We start from the raw sequence: 18771 nt of genomic DNA on the forward strand, positions 1-18771 counted from the left end.
GGGTAGAGAGACGCGGGGGAGAGAGACACGGGGAGAGAGACAGGGAGAGAGATGCGGGGAGAGGGGGGCACGTGTGGGGTGAGACACGCGGGGGGAGGGACACGGGGAGAGAGAGAGACACGGGGAGAGAGACATGGGGAGAGGGAGAGACGGGGGGAAAGACACGGGGGGAGAGACGGGGAGAGAGACAAGGGGAGAGAGACACGGGGGAGAGGGAGAGACGGGGGGAAAGACACGGGGGGAGAGACGGGGAGAGAGACACGGGGGAGAGAGAACATGGAGAGAGACACGGGGGAGAGAGACACGGGGAGAGGGAGAGACGGGGGGAAAGACACGGGGGAGAGAGACACGGGGAGGGGACACGGGGAGAAAGACACGGGGAGAGAGACACGGGGAGAGAGACGCGTGGAGTGAGACACGGAGAGAGAGACACGGAGAGAGAGACACGGGGGAGAGCGACACAGGGAGAGGGACGCGGGGGAGAGAGACACGTGGGTAGAGACACGGGTGGAGAGACACGGGGAGGGAGACACGGGGAGAGAGACACGGGGAGAGAGACACGGGGAGAGGAGAGACGGGGGGAAAGACACGGGGGGGAGAGACGGGGAGAGGGGACACGGGGAGAGAGACACGGGGAGAGACACGGGGAGAGAGACACGGGGAGAGAGACACGGGGAGAGGGACACGGGGAGAGAGACACGGGGAGATAGACACGGGGAGAGAGACACGGGGAGAGGGACACGGGGGAGAGAGACACTGGGAGAGAGACACGGGGAGAGAGACACGGGGAGAGAGACACGGGGAGAGAGACACGGGGGAGAGAGACACGGGGGAGAGAGACACGGGGAGAGGGACACGGGGAGAGACACGGGGAGAGGGGACAACGGGGAGAGAGACACGGGGAGAGGGACACGAGGAGAGACACGGGGAGAGGGACACGGGGAGAGACACGGGGAGAGAGACACGGGGAGAGAGAACACGGGGAGAGAGACACGGGGTGAGAGACACGGGGGAGAGAGACGGGGAGAGAGACGCGGGGAGAGAGACACGGGGGTAGAGAGACACGGGGGGAGAGACACGGGGAGAGAGACACGGGGAGAGGGAACGGGGAGAGAGACACGGGGAGAGAGACACGGGGAGAGAGACGACGGGGAGAGAGACACGGGAGAGGACACGGGGAGAGGGACACGGGTAGAGAGGGACACTGGGAGAGACACGGGGAGAGAGACACGGGGAGAGAGACATGGGGAGAGAGACACGGGGAGAGAGACACGGGGAGAGAGGACACGGGGAGAGAGACACGGGGAGAGAGACACGGGGAGAGAGACACGGGGAGAGAGACACGGGGAGAGAGACACGGGGAGAGAGACACGGGGAGAGAGACACGGGGAGAGAGACACGGGGAGAGAGACACGGGGAGAGAGACACGGGGAGAGAGACACGGGGGGAGAGACACACGGGGAGAGAGACACGGGGAGACAGACACGGGGGAGACAGACACGGGGGGTGGGTGGGGGTGGGGAGATGTACACGGGGTCACATGACTCTTCTAAACCAATCGCACGCTTGGTCGACCCAAACGGTCACTCCGTTTGATTGGCCCTGGGGAGGTTTCCGCGTGACGTAATGCAAGCGTTTGATTGGCCGCCGTGCTGTTCAATCGCAAAGCTTTTTGTGGGGTGGAGAAATTTTTGTTTTTTTTTAACTCAGTTACCGAGTTAATTGTATTATCTGTTTCTAATTCTCGCATGTTTAATGGAAAGTTCGACATATATACGTGTAAACGATGTATTTCCTCTAAAAAAAAAAAAATTGCTTTGATACTCGATTTCAAATTATACTCCTCCGTTCGGCGCCCTATAACCAGATGTAGTGACGGATAATCATGAGCCATTTGTGCCTCCGAGTAGCAACGCCAGTGTCTTATTGCAATGTCTGCGGTATATGGGCGATCTTCCGTCGAAAGAGCCCTGTCGCCCCACAGCAAAGACAGAGATCCCCCGTGTAGCCTTAACAGACTGTAGGGGCAAGTGCTGTTAGCGAACAGCACCTGTGAAGGCCGGCACGGCACACGAGGGGGTGGGTGGCCAGCACCACGCCCGGCCGCCTTTGTCTCCCCAGTGGCGATGTTTTTAGCCACCGCACCAGGTGACTCATTCGAGGCCGAGTCTACCTAGGGGAGGCCCAGGACCGGTTCAGATAATCGCTGTTCGATGGTGTTGGCCGTGAGCGGGAATCGAACCCGGGTGGTCGGGTTCGTAGCGTTAACCCGCCGCTCCACCGCCAGAGGTCACAACCGGGTACCCGATACCCATACCCTACCCGATACCCGTACCCTACCCGATACCCGTACCCTACCCGATACCCGTACCCTACCCGATACCCGTACCCTACCCGATACCCGGGTACCTGTACCCGGCTGGGTACGGGTACCGGCTGGGTACGGGTATCGGGTAGGGTACGGGTATCGGGTACCCCCGGTTGCGACCTCTGACACACGCACGCACACAGCACAAGTTAGCAGTGACGACGTGGGGTGAATTCGCTTTGAATTGGTGAGGTTTGCTATGCACCAAGTCGCGTCGGTTTCCGTCGTTGGGTTCCTCCGCTTTGCTTGAACACAGTAAATCAAATGTGTAATGTTTAAACGAAAACGCTTAATAAAAAACTGGCTTTTTGTACGAAAAAAAAGTGCGTGTGTGTGTGTACAATTTGTCTCAAAGGTAACATTTAGTTCTTTCGGTAAAAAGTCGCGTAATAAATAATATCAAATAATTATAGAATACGACGTTTCGATTGCAACACAAGCCACCATCGTCAGGTAAAAATGAATGAGAAAAAACACAAACCTAGTATCTTCTTGGTTCTTTCGGTAAAGTCATGTAGAAGGGAAATAATAAAATAAAAAAATTTCAACATAAAATCATTGTTTTATTTAGGGAAATAATAAAAAAATGAACATAATAAAATCATTCTTTTATTTTTATTATTTTATTATTTCCCTTCTACGTGACTTTACCGAAAGAACCAAGAAGATGAATCCCTGCAGTCACGAAAGCTTTAAATGGAAACAAACCTAATAAATAATAATAGGGGGGTTTTTTCCCCTTTTTCCTGGCAACAAAACTGAAATCTGTTTTTACAAGGATTCATGTCACTGCATTAACCACAATGCTTGCAGTCAAAATGCAAACAAAACACACACTGATAACACTGGTCAACACACTTTTTCTGGCATAAGTTTATTCAACGGTTGTAATGTAATTTTGGGTTGCTGATTCCAAATCTGGCATCAGTTTTTGTCTATCACATCAGGTTTTTGAGATATCAAATATTGCCTTTTTAATAACTGCAGAAGAAAAATATTAACTAAATGTGGATATTCTACATAGAATTATATTATTAACACACTATCCTAAATGCAGCACCGTATTTTAACACTAAAGCAGTCACTGACTCGCAACAACTTGCAATCATAAGTGACAGTTTAATTTTGGGTAAAATCAATGAAAATGGGGTATGCCGATAGCATAAAAATGAGATGTGATAGAGCAAATCTGAGATCAGATTTGGAATCGGCACCCTGAAATTAGTCGAGAACAGCTGCAAAAGTCCAGGCCAGAAAAAAATGTTTTTTTGTTGTTGACCAGTGTAATGTATTGGGCATTGTCCTTGAAACTGATTGGTCCACACCAGAGGACAGCTTTCTTTACAGCCGAGTCTATTATTATATTTTGGTACTGGCAAAGGAGGTCCAATGATGGTTTTACTTATTCTAGATTTGAAGCTTTCGTGACTGCAATGATTCATACTCGTAGTTTTTTCGGTAAAGTCACGTAGGTACAATTTTTTTTAATTAATAAAAAAATCACGACGTTTCGGAGGCAACACAAGTCTCCGTCATCAGGTGGGACCGTCACAGCCAGATTTGCTGCATCAAGTTAGGCAGGATTCCAAGATGCACCCTCCCCCACTAGGCCCCCAAATGGTGTTCAAGTTAATTTATTAGGTGTAGCCCTGTGAGCCATTCGGCTCTTGAATCGGGTGCAACCGCAATAAACAAAAACATGAACAAAAACACATCTTGTAGTGAATATGTGACTAAGTGCAAACAGAAAATCCAAGAAAATACTGCAGGAAAAAAACACCGTACACCAACTCTGTGTGCAAAAATCCCAGTGGGATGCAAGTCAAAACAACAACAACTTCGATTTAAAGCTTTCGAGACTGCAGGGATTCATCTTCTGGTTCTTTCGGTAAAGTCACGTAGAAGGGAAGTAATAAAATTATAAAAATAAAACATAATAAAATGAAATAATTCTCACGACGTTGCGTTGTCGCCGAAACGTCGTGAGAATTATTTCATTTTATTATGTTTTAGTTTTATAATTGTATTACTTCCCTTCTACGTGACTTTACCGAAAGAACCAAGAAGAACAACAACAACCACAAGACAACTTAGATTAAGGCCATCAGTCTAACTCTGTACTACAACAAACAAACATGGCTAAACCAATACACTTTTCGAAATCACCAAAATAAAGCCATGAAAGCAATGAAAAAGCAATCATAGGAACTGTGACGGAATTTTCACAATAAATGGCATAAACAAACATGTACTACCAAAACCCTGCAGCCATAGTTGGCTGCATGAATCACTCCACAACAGCAGGAGCATCAATCGGAGTCTCCAACTCTCCACTGGGCCTCTCAAAAATTAGTGGATCTGAAGAAAGGGCAGTGCCCGAAACGTCGCACATTATTTATATATTTTCCCATTTAATGCCACGCTGGGGAGACTCACATTCACGCTGCTGCAAAGCTCCGCCCCCCATTCCTCGTAAACCACGCCCCTTAGTTAGCCCCTCCACTCCACCCCTCCACCCCGTGGTGCCCTTATAAAACTCAACGTTTAACCTACTCACGCCGGCTTGTGCCCGCCCTCACAGTCTGCCATATTTGCGGAATACACCACGCCGCCGTTGACCCTGCAGGCCATTGACCGAGCATCCCAACGTTCCTACCAGCTCCCTCCGCAGGTATGTGTTAAGTCCACTCAGCTCCACATCCTCCTGCACCACATGCCCGTTTAGCCCCCACCCCTCCCTCCAACCCTCCCTTCCCCCCCCACCCCTCCCTTCTCCCCCACCCTCTCCTCCACCCCCCTCCCCCCCACCATCCCCCCCCCCCTCCCTCCCCACCCTCCCCCCACCCTCCCTCCCCCCACCCTCCCCCCCCACCCTCCCCCTCCCCTCCCCTCCACCCCTCCCTCTCCTCCACCTTCCCCCACCCCTCCCTTCCCCCCACCCACCCCTCCCTTCCCCCCACCCACCCCTCCCTTCCCCCCACCCACCTCTCCCTTCCACCCCCCCCTCCACCTTCCCCCACCCTCCCCTCCCTCCCCTCCACCTTCCCCCCTACCCTACCCCCCACCCTCCCCTCCCCTCCACCCCTCCCTCCCCTCCACCTTCCCCCACCCACCCCTCCCTTCCCCCCCACCCACACCCTCCCTTCCCCCCACCCACCCCTCCCTTCCCCCCACCCACCCCTCCCTTCCACCCCTCCCCTCCCTTCCACCCCCCTCCACCTTCCCCCACCCTCCTCTCTACCCCTACCCCCCCCACCCTCCCCCTCCACCCCTTCCCCCCACTCTCCCTTCACCCCTCCCCCTCCCTTCCATCCCACCCACCCCACCCTCCACCCTTTCCTCCCTTCACCCCCACCCCTCCCCCACCCCTCCCCCCCTTCACCCCCACCCCTCCCCCCACTCCTCCCCTCCACCCCTCCCTTCCATCCCACCCTCCCCCCCACCCTCCCCCCCCACCCTCCACCCTTTCCTCCCTTCACCCCCACCCCACCCCTTCCCCCACCCTCCCCCCACCCTCCCCTCCCTTACACCCCTCCCCTCCCTTCCACCCCTTCCCCCTCCACCTTCCCCCCACCCTCCCCTCCCTCCCCTCCACCTTCCCCCCTACCCCTACCCCCACCCTCCCCTCAATCCTCCCCCTCCCTTACACCCCTCCCCTCCCTTCCACCCCCCTCCACCTTCCCCCACCCTCCTCTCTACCCCTACCCCCCACCCTTCCCTCCACCCTCCCCTTCATCCTCCCCCCCACCCCTACCCCCACCCTCCCTTCCACCCCTCCCCTCCTTTCCACCCCCCCCTCCACCTTCCCCCACCCTCCCCTCCATCTTCCCCCCCCTACCCTCCCCCCCACCCTCCTCTCTACCCCTACCCCCCCCCCCACCCTCCCCTCCACCCTCCCCTCCACCTTCCCCCCCACCCACCCTCCCCCCCCACCTTCCCTCTACCCTCCCCTCCCTTCACCCCCACCCCTCCCCCCACCCTCCCCTTCACCCCTTCCCCCCCACCCTTCCCCCACCCTCCCCTCCACCCTCCCCCCACCCTCCCCTCCACCCCCTCCCCCACCCTCCCCTCCCTTCACCCCCCACCCCTCCCCCCACCCTCCCCTTCACCCCTTCCCCCCACCCTCCCCCCACCCTCCCCTCCACCCTCCCCCCACCCTCCCCTCCCTTCACCCCCACCCCTCCCCCCACCCTCCCCCTTCACCCCTTCCCCCCACCCTCCCCCCACCCTCCCCTCCACCCTCCCCCCCACCCTCCCCTCCCTTCACCCCCACCCCTCCCCCCACCCTCCCCTCCACCCTCCCCTCCACCCCTCCCCTCCACCCTCCCCTCCCCTCCCTTCACCCCCCACCCCCCCCCACCCACCCTCACCCCCACCCTCCCTTCACCCCCACCCTCCCCTCCACCTTCCCCCCCACCCACCCCTCCCCCCCACCTTCCCTCTACCCTCCCCTCCCTTCACCCCCACCCCTCCCCCCACCCTCCCCTTCACCCCTTCCCCCCACCCTCCCCCCACCCTCCCCTCCACCCTCCCCCCACCCTCCCCTCCCTTCACCCCACCCCTCCCCCCACCCTCCCCTTCACCCCCTTCCCCCCACCCTCCCCCCACCCCTCCCCTCCACCCTCCCCCCACCCTCCCCTCCTTCACCCCCACCCTCCCCTCCACCCTCCCCTCCACCCTCCCCTCCCTTCACCCCCACCCCTCCCCCCACCCTCCCCTTCACCCCTTCCCCCCACCCTCCCCCCACCCTCCCCTCCACCCTCCCCCCACCCTCCCCCTCCCTTCACCCCCACCCCTCCCCCCACCCCTCCCCTCCACCCTCCCCTGCACCCTCCCCTCCCTTCACCCCCACCCACCCTCACCCCCACCCTCCCTTCACCCCCACCCTCCCCTCCATCCTCCCCTCCCTTCCCCCCAACTTCCCCTCCCCTCTCATTCCTGACGCTACTGCGCATGCGCATTCCCACGCGGGCCGTGGTCCCGCTAAGTCGCCGCGTTTAGGTCCCCTCCGACGGAACTGAGGCGGAAAAACTTCCAGCGCGGGGCCCTCACCGCCGCCCCACGCTCGCTCGGCGCGGCGTCGGAGGACTTCGCCAACTTTTTTACCTCACGGGGTGAGTGGCGGGTGAATGTGGAGGGTTGTGTGAGCAGCGAGGCCTAGTCCCTGCAGGCTTTCGCCGCTTTTCCTCGGCGCCGGGGTGGCCACGATTCCCCCGCGTGTGATCCAGGCGAGGCCGAGGCCTCCGTGTTTGCTAGGCCCCCGCGGCTTTTTTTTTTCTTCTTTAACGGAGATTTCTTGAGGGGAGATTCGTCGCCGTTTAAAAGTTTCGCGAACTGCGTTTGAAGCGATGAAGTTGTAACGTTGAGCGCCGCGTCTGTCGGTCGCTAACGCGAACTTCGAGCAAACTTCACCACGCTGGTCAATGCGAAGCTGCGGGTTTTGGTGGCACGAGAAGACCGGGAGAGCAACTGGCTGGGGGTACGGTCGCGTTGGATGCCGTAACCGCTACGCCACTCACACTCACTAACACTTACACACTCTTACACTCACTCACTAACACTTACATACTCACAGTCACTCACACTCACACACTTGTATACACTCACTCACTAACACTCACACTTACACACATAAACTCACACACTCACACTTACACTCACACACTAACACTTACACACTTACATACACTTACATACTCACACTTACATACTCACACTCACTCACACTTACACACAGTCACTCACACACTCACTCACACACACACTCACTCAATAACACTTACATACTCACACACTCACTCACACTTACACACAGTCACTCACACACTCACTCACACTCACTCACTCACACACTTGCACACACTCACTAACACTTACATACTCACTCACACACTCACTTACACACCCACACACTTACACACTAAGATACACTTACATACTCACACACTCCAGTCACTCACTCACACTTACATACTCACACTTACATACTCACACTTACATACTCACACTCACACACTCACTCACACTTACATACTCACTTACACACACTTACACACTCACTCACACACTTACATACTCACACTTATATACTCAGTCACTCACACTCACTCTTACACTTACATACTCACACTTACACACTGACATACACTCACTCCCACACTCACTCACACTCACTCACACACTTACCGCACACTCACACGCACACTCACTCGCACACGCACACTCACTCGCACACTCACTCGCACACACTCACTCACTCGCACACTCACACACATTCACACACTCACACACATACTCACTCGCACACACTCACCTCGCACACACTCACACACTCACTCACACACTCACTCAGACACACACACACTCACACACTCACTTGCACACTCACACACTCACACTCGCTACTCGCCACCAACTGCACTTGCCCCTGCAGTCTGTCACAGGCTACACGGGGGATCTTTATCTTTGTGTGGTTAGTTGTCAACCGGGCGGCCGGAGATCAGTTCCCGCTCACGGCCACGCAACAGCGGTGACGATTAACAAAAACCGGGGTCTCCCCTAGGTCAACTCAGCCTCAAATGACTAACCGGTTTGCGATGTGTAAACATCGCCACTGGGAGAGACAAAGGCGGCCAGGGCGTGGTGCTGGCCACCCACCCACTGGCTAACGGCCCTTGTCCACCAACCAGTTTGTTTCAGGCTATAACGGAGGTGGTGGTGGGGGAAGGGGTCTTTGTGTGTTCGCATATTTCTGTGATTGTTATTGTGCCTGGACTGCGTATGCACGGGGGGCGGGGAGCGGTGCGCAGTGGTGAGCGCACTTGATTGTAGATCTGAATTTCGATGTAAAGCTTTCGTGACTGCAGGGATTCATCTTCTTGGTTCTTTCGGTAAAGTCACGTAGAAGGGAAGTAATAAAATAATAAAAATAAAACATAAAATTTCGATTTAAAGCTTTCGTGACTGCAGGGATTCATCTTCTTGGTTCTTTCGGTAAAGTCACGTAGAAGGGAAGTAATAAAATAATAAAAATAAAACATTATAAAATTTCGATTTAAAGCTTTCGTGACTGCAGGGATTCATCTTCTTGGTTCTTTCGGTAAAGTCACGTAGAAGGGAAATAATAAAATAATAAAAATAAAACATAAAATATCGATTTAAAGTTTTCGTGACTGCAGGGATTCATCTTCTTGGTTATTTCGGTAAAGTCACGTGGAAGGGAAATAATAAAATAATAAAAATAAAACATAAAATAATTCTCACGACGTTTCGGCCACAACACAGACGCTGTCGCCTCGACAGACCTGTTCTTCACCTGAGAACGGCTGCTTGTGTTGTGGCCGAAACATCGTGAGAATTATTTTTATTATGTTTTATATTTATTATTTTATTACTTCCCTTCTACGTGGTGACTTTACCGAAATAACCAAGAAGATGTAGATCTGAAGTTTTCGTGACTGCAAGGATTCACACTCTTTGGTTTTTTCGGTGAAGTCACGTGGGTGAGAGACATTAAAATAAATAAAATCACGACGTTTCGGGCGCAACACAAGGGTCCTTCTTCAGTGTGAGGAGACTTTAGCGCACTTGATGCTGCTAACCCGGCCTTGCCCGAGTTCGATTCCCGGCCGCGGGTACCTGTTGGTGTTGAGTGACCCCCCCCCCTCCCCTAGGTAGACTCGGCCTCAAAACCTGGTTTGGGGATACAAAGGCGGTCGGGGACGTGCTTCTGGCTCGAGATGTCACGACTCGCAGCCCTTGTCCCCAACAATCCGTCGAGGCTACACGGGGGATCTTTGTTATTTCGTTATGGGCTGAGCATTAACAAGTACAGGCTGCAGTGATGCGGTTTAAACCCCGTTTTCTTGTGCAGTGGAAGTTGAGTTTGCAGGTCCATACGGCGTTACAGCCGTTTCAATACGGGCACAATATCATGATAATGATTATAATGGTTTGTCTATGTGTTTGTGTTTCTCTCCTTGCGATGGGACTTTGTAGGATGAACGTTGAGATTTATGAGGTGCACGGGGTGACCAGCAAGGTCTATAATAAGCTAGGGCGCTGATGGGTGGTTGACAGGTATGTGGCGCGTGTGTCATCCTCATGTAGCATGTCATCCTCGTGTAGCGTGTCATCCTCGTGTAGCGTGTCATCCTCATGTAGCGTGTCATCCTCATGTAGCGTGTCATCCTCATGTAGCGTGTCATCCTCATGTAGCGTGTCATCCTCATGTAGTGTGTCATGTAGCGTGTCATCCTCATGTAGCATGTCATCCTCATGTAGCGTGTCATCCTCATGTAGCGTGTCATCCTCATGTAGTGTGTCATGTAGCGTGTCATCCTCATGTAGCATGTCATCCTCATGTAGCGTGTCATCCTCATGTAGCGTGTCATCCTCATGTAGTGTGTCATGTAGTGTGTCATCCTCATGTAGCGTGTCATCCTCATGTAGTGTGTCATGTAGCGTGTCATCCTCATGTAGTGTGTCATGTAGCGTGTCATCCTCATGTAGCGTGTCATCCTCATGTAGTGTGTCATGTAGCGTGTCATCATCATGTAGCGTGTGTCATGTAGCGTGTCATCCTCATGTAGCGTGTCATCCTCACGAGCCGCGTGTCATCCACCGCTGAACGAATGCCTCCTCCCCCGCGCCATCGCCACGATCCATCGCCTCCGCTCCTTAGCTGCCGATTCCATCGCTCCGTCTCCGCCCCCCCCCCCCTCCACTCCTCACCAATCCCTTCGCTGTCGTTGAGTCAGTGTCTTGGTGCGTGCGCTCCACCTTCACGCTGTCGGCGGGCAGTGTTTAAGCTGCGGTATGCGAGGGTGTGTACGGAATATGTTTACCTTGTTCCGTGCGTGCGTGGAAGAACCGGTAGCGTAGCGGCGGTGGTCAGCGCCTTACCGCTGCGTTTCGACTCCGGGCCTGTCGGTCCACGCTCGTGGCCAGCACCCAACCGGTCCTGGGCCCCCCCCGCCCCCCCCCCCCCTAGGTCGACTCAGCCTCAAATGGCCACCTGGTGCGGTGTTGTAGTGAAACGTCGCCACCGTGCCGTGCCGGGAGCCCTCGTAGGCGCCGACGCCACTCGCTAAACAGCACTTGCCCCGTCGGTCTGTCGCAGGCTACACGTGGGGCGGGGATCTTTGTCTTTGTGTTGTTGGGGGCACAGTCGGCACAGGTGACGGGGGAGCGAGCGCAGCCGGTGCATCCGCCGGTCATCGCAGTCAGTCGACCACCTGGTCTCGTGCCCGTGACCTCTCTCCCTCCCTCCTCCTCCTGCTGCCAGCAGCGAGCCTCCGACGCGTCACGTGACGAGCCCCGGGGCGCACCCGGCCTGGCACGGGCAACGCCGCCGTGAAGACGTCGCCATTCGCCAATTTGCGTGGCCACTTTGCGTGGCGAATGGCGGCGGCTGTAGTTGTTGTGTCGGGTGCCTGGCTGTGCGTGTCGCCGTGCGTGTCGTCACGCTTGTCGCCGTGCATGTTGTCGCCACGTGTGTTGTCGTGCGTGACGCCGTGCGTGTCACTGTGCGTGTCACCACATGTGTCGCCACGCGTGTTGTCGTGCGTGACGCCGTGCGTGTCACTGTGCGTGTCACCACATGTGTCGCCGTGCGTGTTGTCGTGCGTGACGTCACGCGTGTTGTCGTGCGTGTCGTCACGCGTGTCGCCGTGCGTGTCGTCACGCGTGTCGCCACGTGTGTTGTCACGCGTGTCGCCGTGCGTGTCGTCCGTAGCCTGTGCGCGAGCCACGTGCATCACGGCCGCATTCCTCACGGGGGCTGCAGCAGCAGCAGCAGCAGCAGCTTTCCCACCTGATGGCGGACGCTCGTGTTGTGTGTGGTGCGCCCGAACGTCGCGATTCATTTTGTTTTATACCCACGTGACTTTACCGAAAGAACCGAAGAGTATGGGGCTGCCTGTTGATGGTGACCCCCCCCCTCCCCATAGGGTTTACTCTGACTCAGGAGGGCTCACGGAGCCAGGCTGAGGCTCCCATAGGGGTTACTCGGGGGGCTCACAGAGCCAGGCTGAAGCTTCCATAGGGCTCACTAGGAGGGCTCACAGAGCCAGGCTGAAGCTTCCATAGGGCTCACTAGGAGGGCTCACAGAGCCAGGCTGAGGCTCCCATAGGGCTCACTATGAAGACTCACAGAGCCAGGCTGAGGCTCCCATAGGGCTCACTCTGACTCAGGAGGGCTCACGGAGCCAGGCTGAGGCTCCCATAGGGGTTCACTAATAGGGCTCACAGAGCCAGGCTGAGTCTCCCATAGGGTTCCCTATGACGCACTCACGAGCCAGGCTGAGGCTCCCATAGGGCTCACTGGGTTGTCTCACAGAGCCAGGCTGAGGCTCCCATAGGGCTCACTCTGAGGGCTCACAGAGCCAAGCTGAGGCTCCCATAGGGCTCACTAGGAAGGCTCACAGAGCCAGACTGAGGCTCCCATTGGTTTCACTACGGTGGCTCACAGAGCCAGGCTGAGGCTCCCATAGGGCTCACTCTGACTCTCAGGAGGGCTCACGGAGCCAGGCTGAGGCTCCCATAGGTTTCACTAGGAGGACTCACAGAGCCAGGCTCACTCTCCCATAGGGTTCACTAATAGGGCTCACAGAGCCAGGCTGAGTCTCCCTAGGCTTCACTATGAAGACTCACAGAGCCAGGCTGAGGCTCCCATAGGGCTCACTGGGTTGTCTCACAGAGCCAGGCTGAGGCTCCCATAGGGCTCACTCTGAGGGCTCACAGAGCCAGACTGAGGCTCCCATTGGTTTCACTACGGTGGCTCACAGAGCCAGGCTGAGGCTCCCATAGGGCTCACTCTGACTCAGGAGGGCTCACGGAGCCAGGCTGAGGCTCCCATAGGTGTTCACTAGGAGGACTCACAGAGCCAGGCTCACTCTCCCATAGGGTTCACTAAGAGGGCTCACAGAGCCAGGCTGAGTCTCCCATAGGGCTCATTCTGAGGGCTCACAGAGCCAGGCTGAGGCTCCCATAGGGTTCACTAGGAAGGCTCACAGAGCCAGGCTGAGGCTCCCATAGGGCTCATTCTGAGGGCTCACAGAGCCAGACTGAGTCTCCCATAGGGTTCACTAGGGGGGCTCACAGAGCCAGGCTGAGGCTCCCATAGGGCTCACTAATAGGGCTCACAGAGCCAGGCTGAGGCTCCCATAGGGCTCACTATGAAGACTCACAGAGCCAGGCTGAAGCTCCCCGATAGGGTTCGGCAGACGAGCGTGAACACCTCTGCCCTCTCACCACGCGCGTGGTTTTCGCGTGTTCGCGTGTTCAGGCTGTTGGTGACGTTGTCTGCTGTTGTTGTTTGTTTGTCTGGCGCAGGGCTCCGAGCGAGAGAAGGAGGAGGGGGGAGTCGCATCAACTCCTTTCCCCAGACGCTCAGAAGAGATTTTTTAGTTATTTTTGTTACTTCGCCCCGAATGTTTTTTGCCGATGCCGAAAAAAGCCGGCGGGTTAAGATTCCTCCGTCGAAAACACCGCACGCTAAAAAGCCGGAGGGCGATTTCGTCGCCGGCTGACCAGGAGACCCGGCACGGGGCGAACAGACGAGGGCAAGCGGCTCGCATCCCTGGAGTTTTCCGATTGATTTCCGCGCCTTTGAGTGACAGTTTTGCGATCGAACGATTTGTTCTCAAGCCTCCCCGTCGCCCCCACACCGCCTCGGTTTTTTTAAAGGATCCGACACCCCCCAGCCCCCCCACCTACCCCCCCCCCGTGCGTCAGCCCCAAATCATGACGTGGATTTCAAGGTCGCCGTGCGGGGAATGAAGGTGCCTCTTTTTCGAAAAAAACTAAAAAACTTCGCGAAACATTCCGTGGCTGCCACCCTCTCCCGGAGAAGTCGTCTGCGGAAATCTCCGTCCCTCCCTCGCGCTCGCTCTCGGGGGGGAACGCTTCGCGTTAAAATCGACTGCTTCTGAAAAGACAAAAAAACTAAGCGCCTGTCGAATAACGACGACGACGATGAGAATGGCTGTAGCAATAAAATAACGTCGGCATCGAGCACGAAGGCCACCCCACCCACCCCGCCCTCCCCGCCCGCGTCGCCGTTTCGACCGATGCGCGCGACTCTCCGATACGTCCCAGCGCCGCTTGCACCCAAACTCCGCTCGTTGTCGTCCTCACAGCAGCAGCAGCAGCGGCGTCAGTGGCGTCAGCGGCTTCTGGCTCGGCCATCAAACAGGGACAGCGGTCAACGTGGCCGTCTGGAACGCTCTTCCTTCCGATATTAAGAAGCCACCGGAGCTACGACAGAAAACAAAAAAACTTCGCTCAGAACGGCTTCTTGCGCCCGGTCTGTTTGTCCCTCCCGCCCGCGCGCCTCCCTGGAGTGGTGGCACGGATTGCTCTGTGCGGCGCGTGGAGAAGTTTGCCGTGCGCTGCACCCCGCTCTGTTCAGACGGCACGGGGCTTTTTTTGGATCCTGTCGCTGTACGAGGCGAAAGTAAAAGAAAAAATATCGCCCGACGGATTTTCACGTTTTTCGGCGAGGGACTCCCACCGCCCTTTACTTTCTAAACAACAACGGCAGCAGCAGCAGCAGCAGCAGCTACACGAAATTGTAAAGCGCCAAGAATCCCCTCGGCTCGCTCGACGATGCTTCAGGACATCAAAGAGAGTCTCCGCCAGCGAGGAAAGGGCCAGGCTGATGGCCAGCCCAGGCCGTGGAGCGACTGCCCCTCCCAGAATGCATTGCTGCAGCAGCAGCAGCTACAACAGCAGCAGCAGCAGCAGCTACAACAGCAGCAGCAACAGCAGCAGCAGCAAGGCAGGGCGGCGGTGAAATTTGGACCGCACCAAAAGGCTCTGCTGGAGATCAGAAACTCGCTGCAGCCGTTCGCTTACGAAGGAGGCGAGCTGCTGCAGGTGACCGAGGTGAGACGGGGCGGTGAAGAGGTCGTGGTTGATTTGGGGGTGGCGTGGTGTGGAGGGGGGGGGGGGAGAAGGGAGCGTGGGTTCGTAATGGCCGTGTCGGGGATAGTGAGCCATCATCGGGGAGTTTTTGAAAGCGCCACCGTTTTCGGGGTGTTTAAAGTTGCGTGCGGCGTTGCCTCGGTGACCCACGAACTTGCACATCTGCGAATTTGGCTCTATCCGCGAATCGCTGCATGGAGAGAGAGAGAGAGATAAAGCGATGAGAGATAGTGATGGGAGATAAAGTGATGAGATGGGTGTCATGTATTAGCTTATTTACGTATAGACTCGTGTAGACACACATAGAAACCAATAGACTCACAGACACCCATAGACTCATCACACAGACCCATAGACTCACCACACAGAGACCCATAGACTCATCACACAGACCCATAGACTCACCACACAGAGACCCATAGACTCGTCACACAGAGACCCGTAGACTCATCACACAGACCCATAGACTCATCACACAGACCCATAGACTCATCACACAGACCCATAGACTCATCCCACAGAGACCCACAGACTCGCCACACAGAGACCCACAGACTCACCATACACAGACCCACAGACTCACCACACAGAGACCCACAGACTCATCACACAGAGACCCACAGACTCACCACACAGACACCCACAGACTCACGACAGAGACCCATAGACTCACCACACAGAGACCCATAGACTCACCACACAGAGACCCATAGACTCATCACACACACCCATAGACTCACCACACAGAGACCCATAGACTCATCCCACAGAGACCCACAGACTCACCACACAGACCCACAGACTCAGCACACAGACACGCACAGACTCACCACACAGACCCACAGACTCACCACACAGAGACCCATAGGCTCATTCCACAGCGACCCACAGACTCGCCACACAGACACCCACAAACTCCTCACACAGAGACCCACAGACTCATCACACAGAGACCCACAGACTCACCACACAGACACCTCACAGACTCACCACAGAGACCCATAGACTCACCACTCAGATACCCACAGACTCACCACACAGAGACCCATAGACTCACCACACAGACACCCACAGACTCACCACACAGAGACCCACAGACTCATCCCACAGAGACCCACAGACTCATCCCACAGAGACCCACAGACTCACCACATAGAGATCCACAGACTCACCACACAGATACCCACAGACTCACCATACACAGACCCACAGACTCACCACACAGAGACCCACAGACTCATCCCACAGAGACCCACAGACTCACCACACAGAGACCCACAGACTCATCCCACAGAGACCCACAGACTCAACACACAGAGACCCACAGACTCACCACGCAGAGACCCACAGACTCACCACGCAGAGACCCACAGACTCACCACGCAGAGACCCACAGACTCACCACAGAGACCCATAGACTCACACGGAATGAGTTGATATTAGACCATGTTCTCGAGTTGATGGTCTCAGCCCCGGTCATCAGTTGATGTTCCCCTCTCTGCCCTCTCTGTGTGCGTGCGCGCGTGTGTGTGCGTGCGTGCGTGCATGTGTGCGAGTGCGTGCGTGCGAGTGCGTGCGTGTGCGCGTGCGCGTGCATGTGTGTGTTGGGGGAGCGGTAGTGTAGCGGTTAGCGCTACGCTGCGCTATGAACCCAGCGACCCGGGTTCGATTCCCGCTCACGGCCAACGCCAGTGCCAGCGATTATCTGAACCGGTCCTGGGCCTCCCCTAGATCGACTCAGCCTCAAATGAGTACCTGGTGCGGTGTATAGTAAACATCGCCACTGGGGAGACCAAGGCGGTCAGGCGTGGTGCTGGCAACCCACCCCCTCGTGTGCCGTTCCGGCCTTCATAGGTGCTCGCTAACAGCACTTGCCCCTACAGTCTGTTAAGTCTACACGGGGGATCTTTGTCTTGTGTCTCTAACTTTGTGTATGTATGCAGTCGCTGTGTGTGTGTATGTGTGTGTGTGTCTCTAAGTATGTGTGAGAGTGTGTGTCTCTCTAAGTCTGTCTGTGTGTGTGTATAGTTTGTGTGTGTGTGTTGTCTGTGTGTGTGTGTGTTGTGAGTGTGTGTCTCTGTCTGTATATAGTGTCTGTGTGTGTGTATATAGTCTGTGTGAGTGTGTGTCTCTCTAAGTATGTGTGTGTCTCTCTCTGTCTGTATCTATAGTCTCTGTGTGTGCGTGTTGTCTGGGGATCTTTCATCTTTGTGTGTGCGCGCTGTTCTGCAGGATGGAGGGATTGGCTCGTCCAAGCTCCACAACGGTCGTGTCAGCATGGAGATGGCAGCCGATGCGGTCGCCAAACTGGGTGAGTTGAACACGGAGCGCGCTTCCGTGACCAATGTCATCCACAATACAGGGGGGCGGTATTCTTGGGTTTTTTCGGTAAAGTCACGTAGGTAAAAAAATTTAAATTAATAAAATAAAAATAAAATAAAAATCACGACGTTTCGGAGGCAACGCAAGCTTCCGTCTTCAGGTGGAACCGTCACAGCACGATTGCTGTATCAAGTAAGAGAAATTCCAAGAAAACAGGTCCCTGCGGGGTGGGCTGGTAGGAACGAATAACCAAAGAATATAAACATAATGTATTATTACACTTGTTTAGCCAGGAATGCCTCACTGAGTGTAAAGGTTTTTGTAGGGTCCTGCCAAGTGTTTGCAGTAGGGGGGCGATGTTGCTACACCTAATCGGACGGACGATATAATCTATTGTAGGCTGGTTCACTTCGTTCCTACCAGTAACAGTCCTTGTGTATATACTGGTTGAGGGTGGGAGGAGCCAATATTCAGGGCCTACCTTGGCTCCTCCCACCCTCACTTACTTGATACAGCAGCTATCGTGCTGTGACGGTTCCACCTGAAGACGGAAGCTTGTGTTGCCCTCCGAAACGTCGTGATTTTTATTATTATTTTATTAATTTTAATTTTTTTTTACCTACGTAACTTTACCGAAAAAACCCAAGAATGTGAATCCTTGCAGTCACGAAAGCTTCAAATCTAGAATTAATACAGGGGGTTTTTTTTGTGGGGAGAGATTGCGTAATTATACAAACGTTTGTGTCGTTAGGACCGCCACCACCACCCGACACAGCCAATTAGGAAGGTTTGTTACGCTAACAGAACGTGCCAATTTGTTACTAGTATCAGCGCTTTGTGAGCCTATGGGTCTCTGTGAGTCTATGAGTTTGTGTGAGTCTATAGGTCTCTGCGTCTATGGGTGTCTGTGCGAGTCTACGGGTCTCTGTGTGAGTCTATGGGTCTCTGTGTGAGTCTATGGGTTTCTGTGTGAGCCTATGGATCTCTTTGTGAGTCTATGGGTCTCTGTGTGAGTCTGTGAGTGTCTGTGTGAGTCTGTGGGTCTCTGTGTGAGTCTATGGGTTTCTGTGTGAGCCTATGGGTGTCTGTGTGAGTCTGTGGGTCTGTGTGAGTCTATGGGTCTCTGTGGTGAGTCTATGGGTCTCTGTGTGAGT

The 18771-nt window shown here is 55.3% G+C and overlaps 1 protein-coding gene across 1 annotated transcript in view; it reads left to right on the top strand.

Moving 5' to 3' along the window:
* The first annotated feature begins 7316 nt into the window (after positions 1-7316).
* The window catches only part of LOC144735480 (uncharacterized), a 21208-nt gene continuing 9753 nt past the window's right edge, over positions 7317-18771 (top strand). The window contains 4 exon segments of the mRNA XM_078617880.1: positions 7317-7482; positions 10367-10447; positions 13703-15256; positions 17528-17632. Coding sequence (XP_078474006.1) covers positions 14978-15256; positions 17528-17632 — 384 coding nt within the window. The 5' untranslated portion in view covers positions 7317-7482; positions 10367-10447; positions 13703-14977.

The sequence above is a fragment of the Lampetra planeri genome, chromosome 55 (assembly GCF_965212315.1).
Source record: "Lampetra planeri chromosome 55, kcLamPlan1.2.h2, whole genome shotgun sequence".
NCBI classification, from domain to species: Eukaryota; Metazoa; Chordata; class Hyperoartia; order Petromyzontiformes; family Petromyzontidae; genus Lampetra; species Lampetra planeri.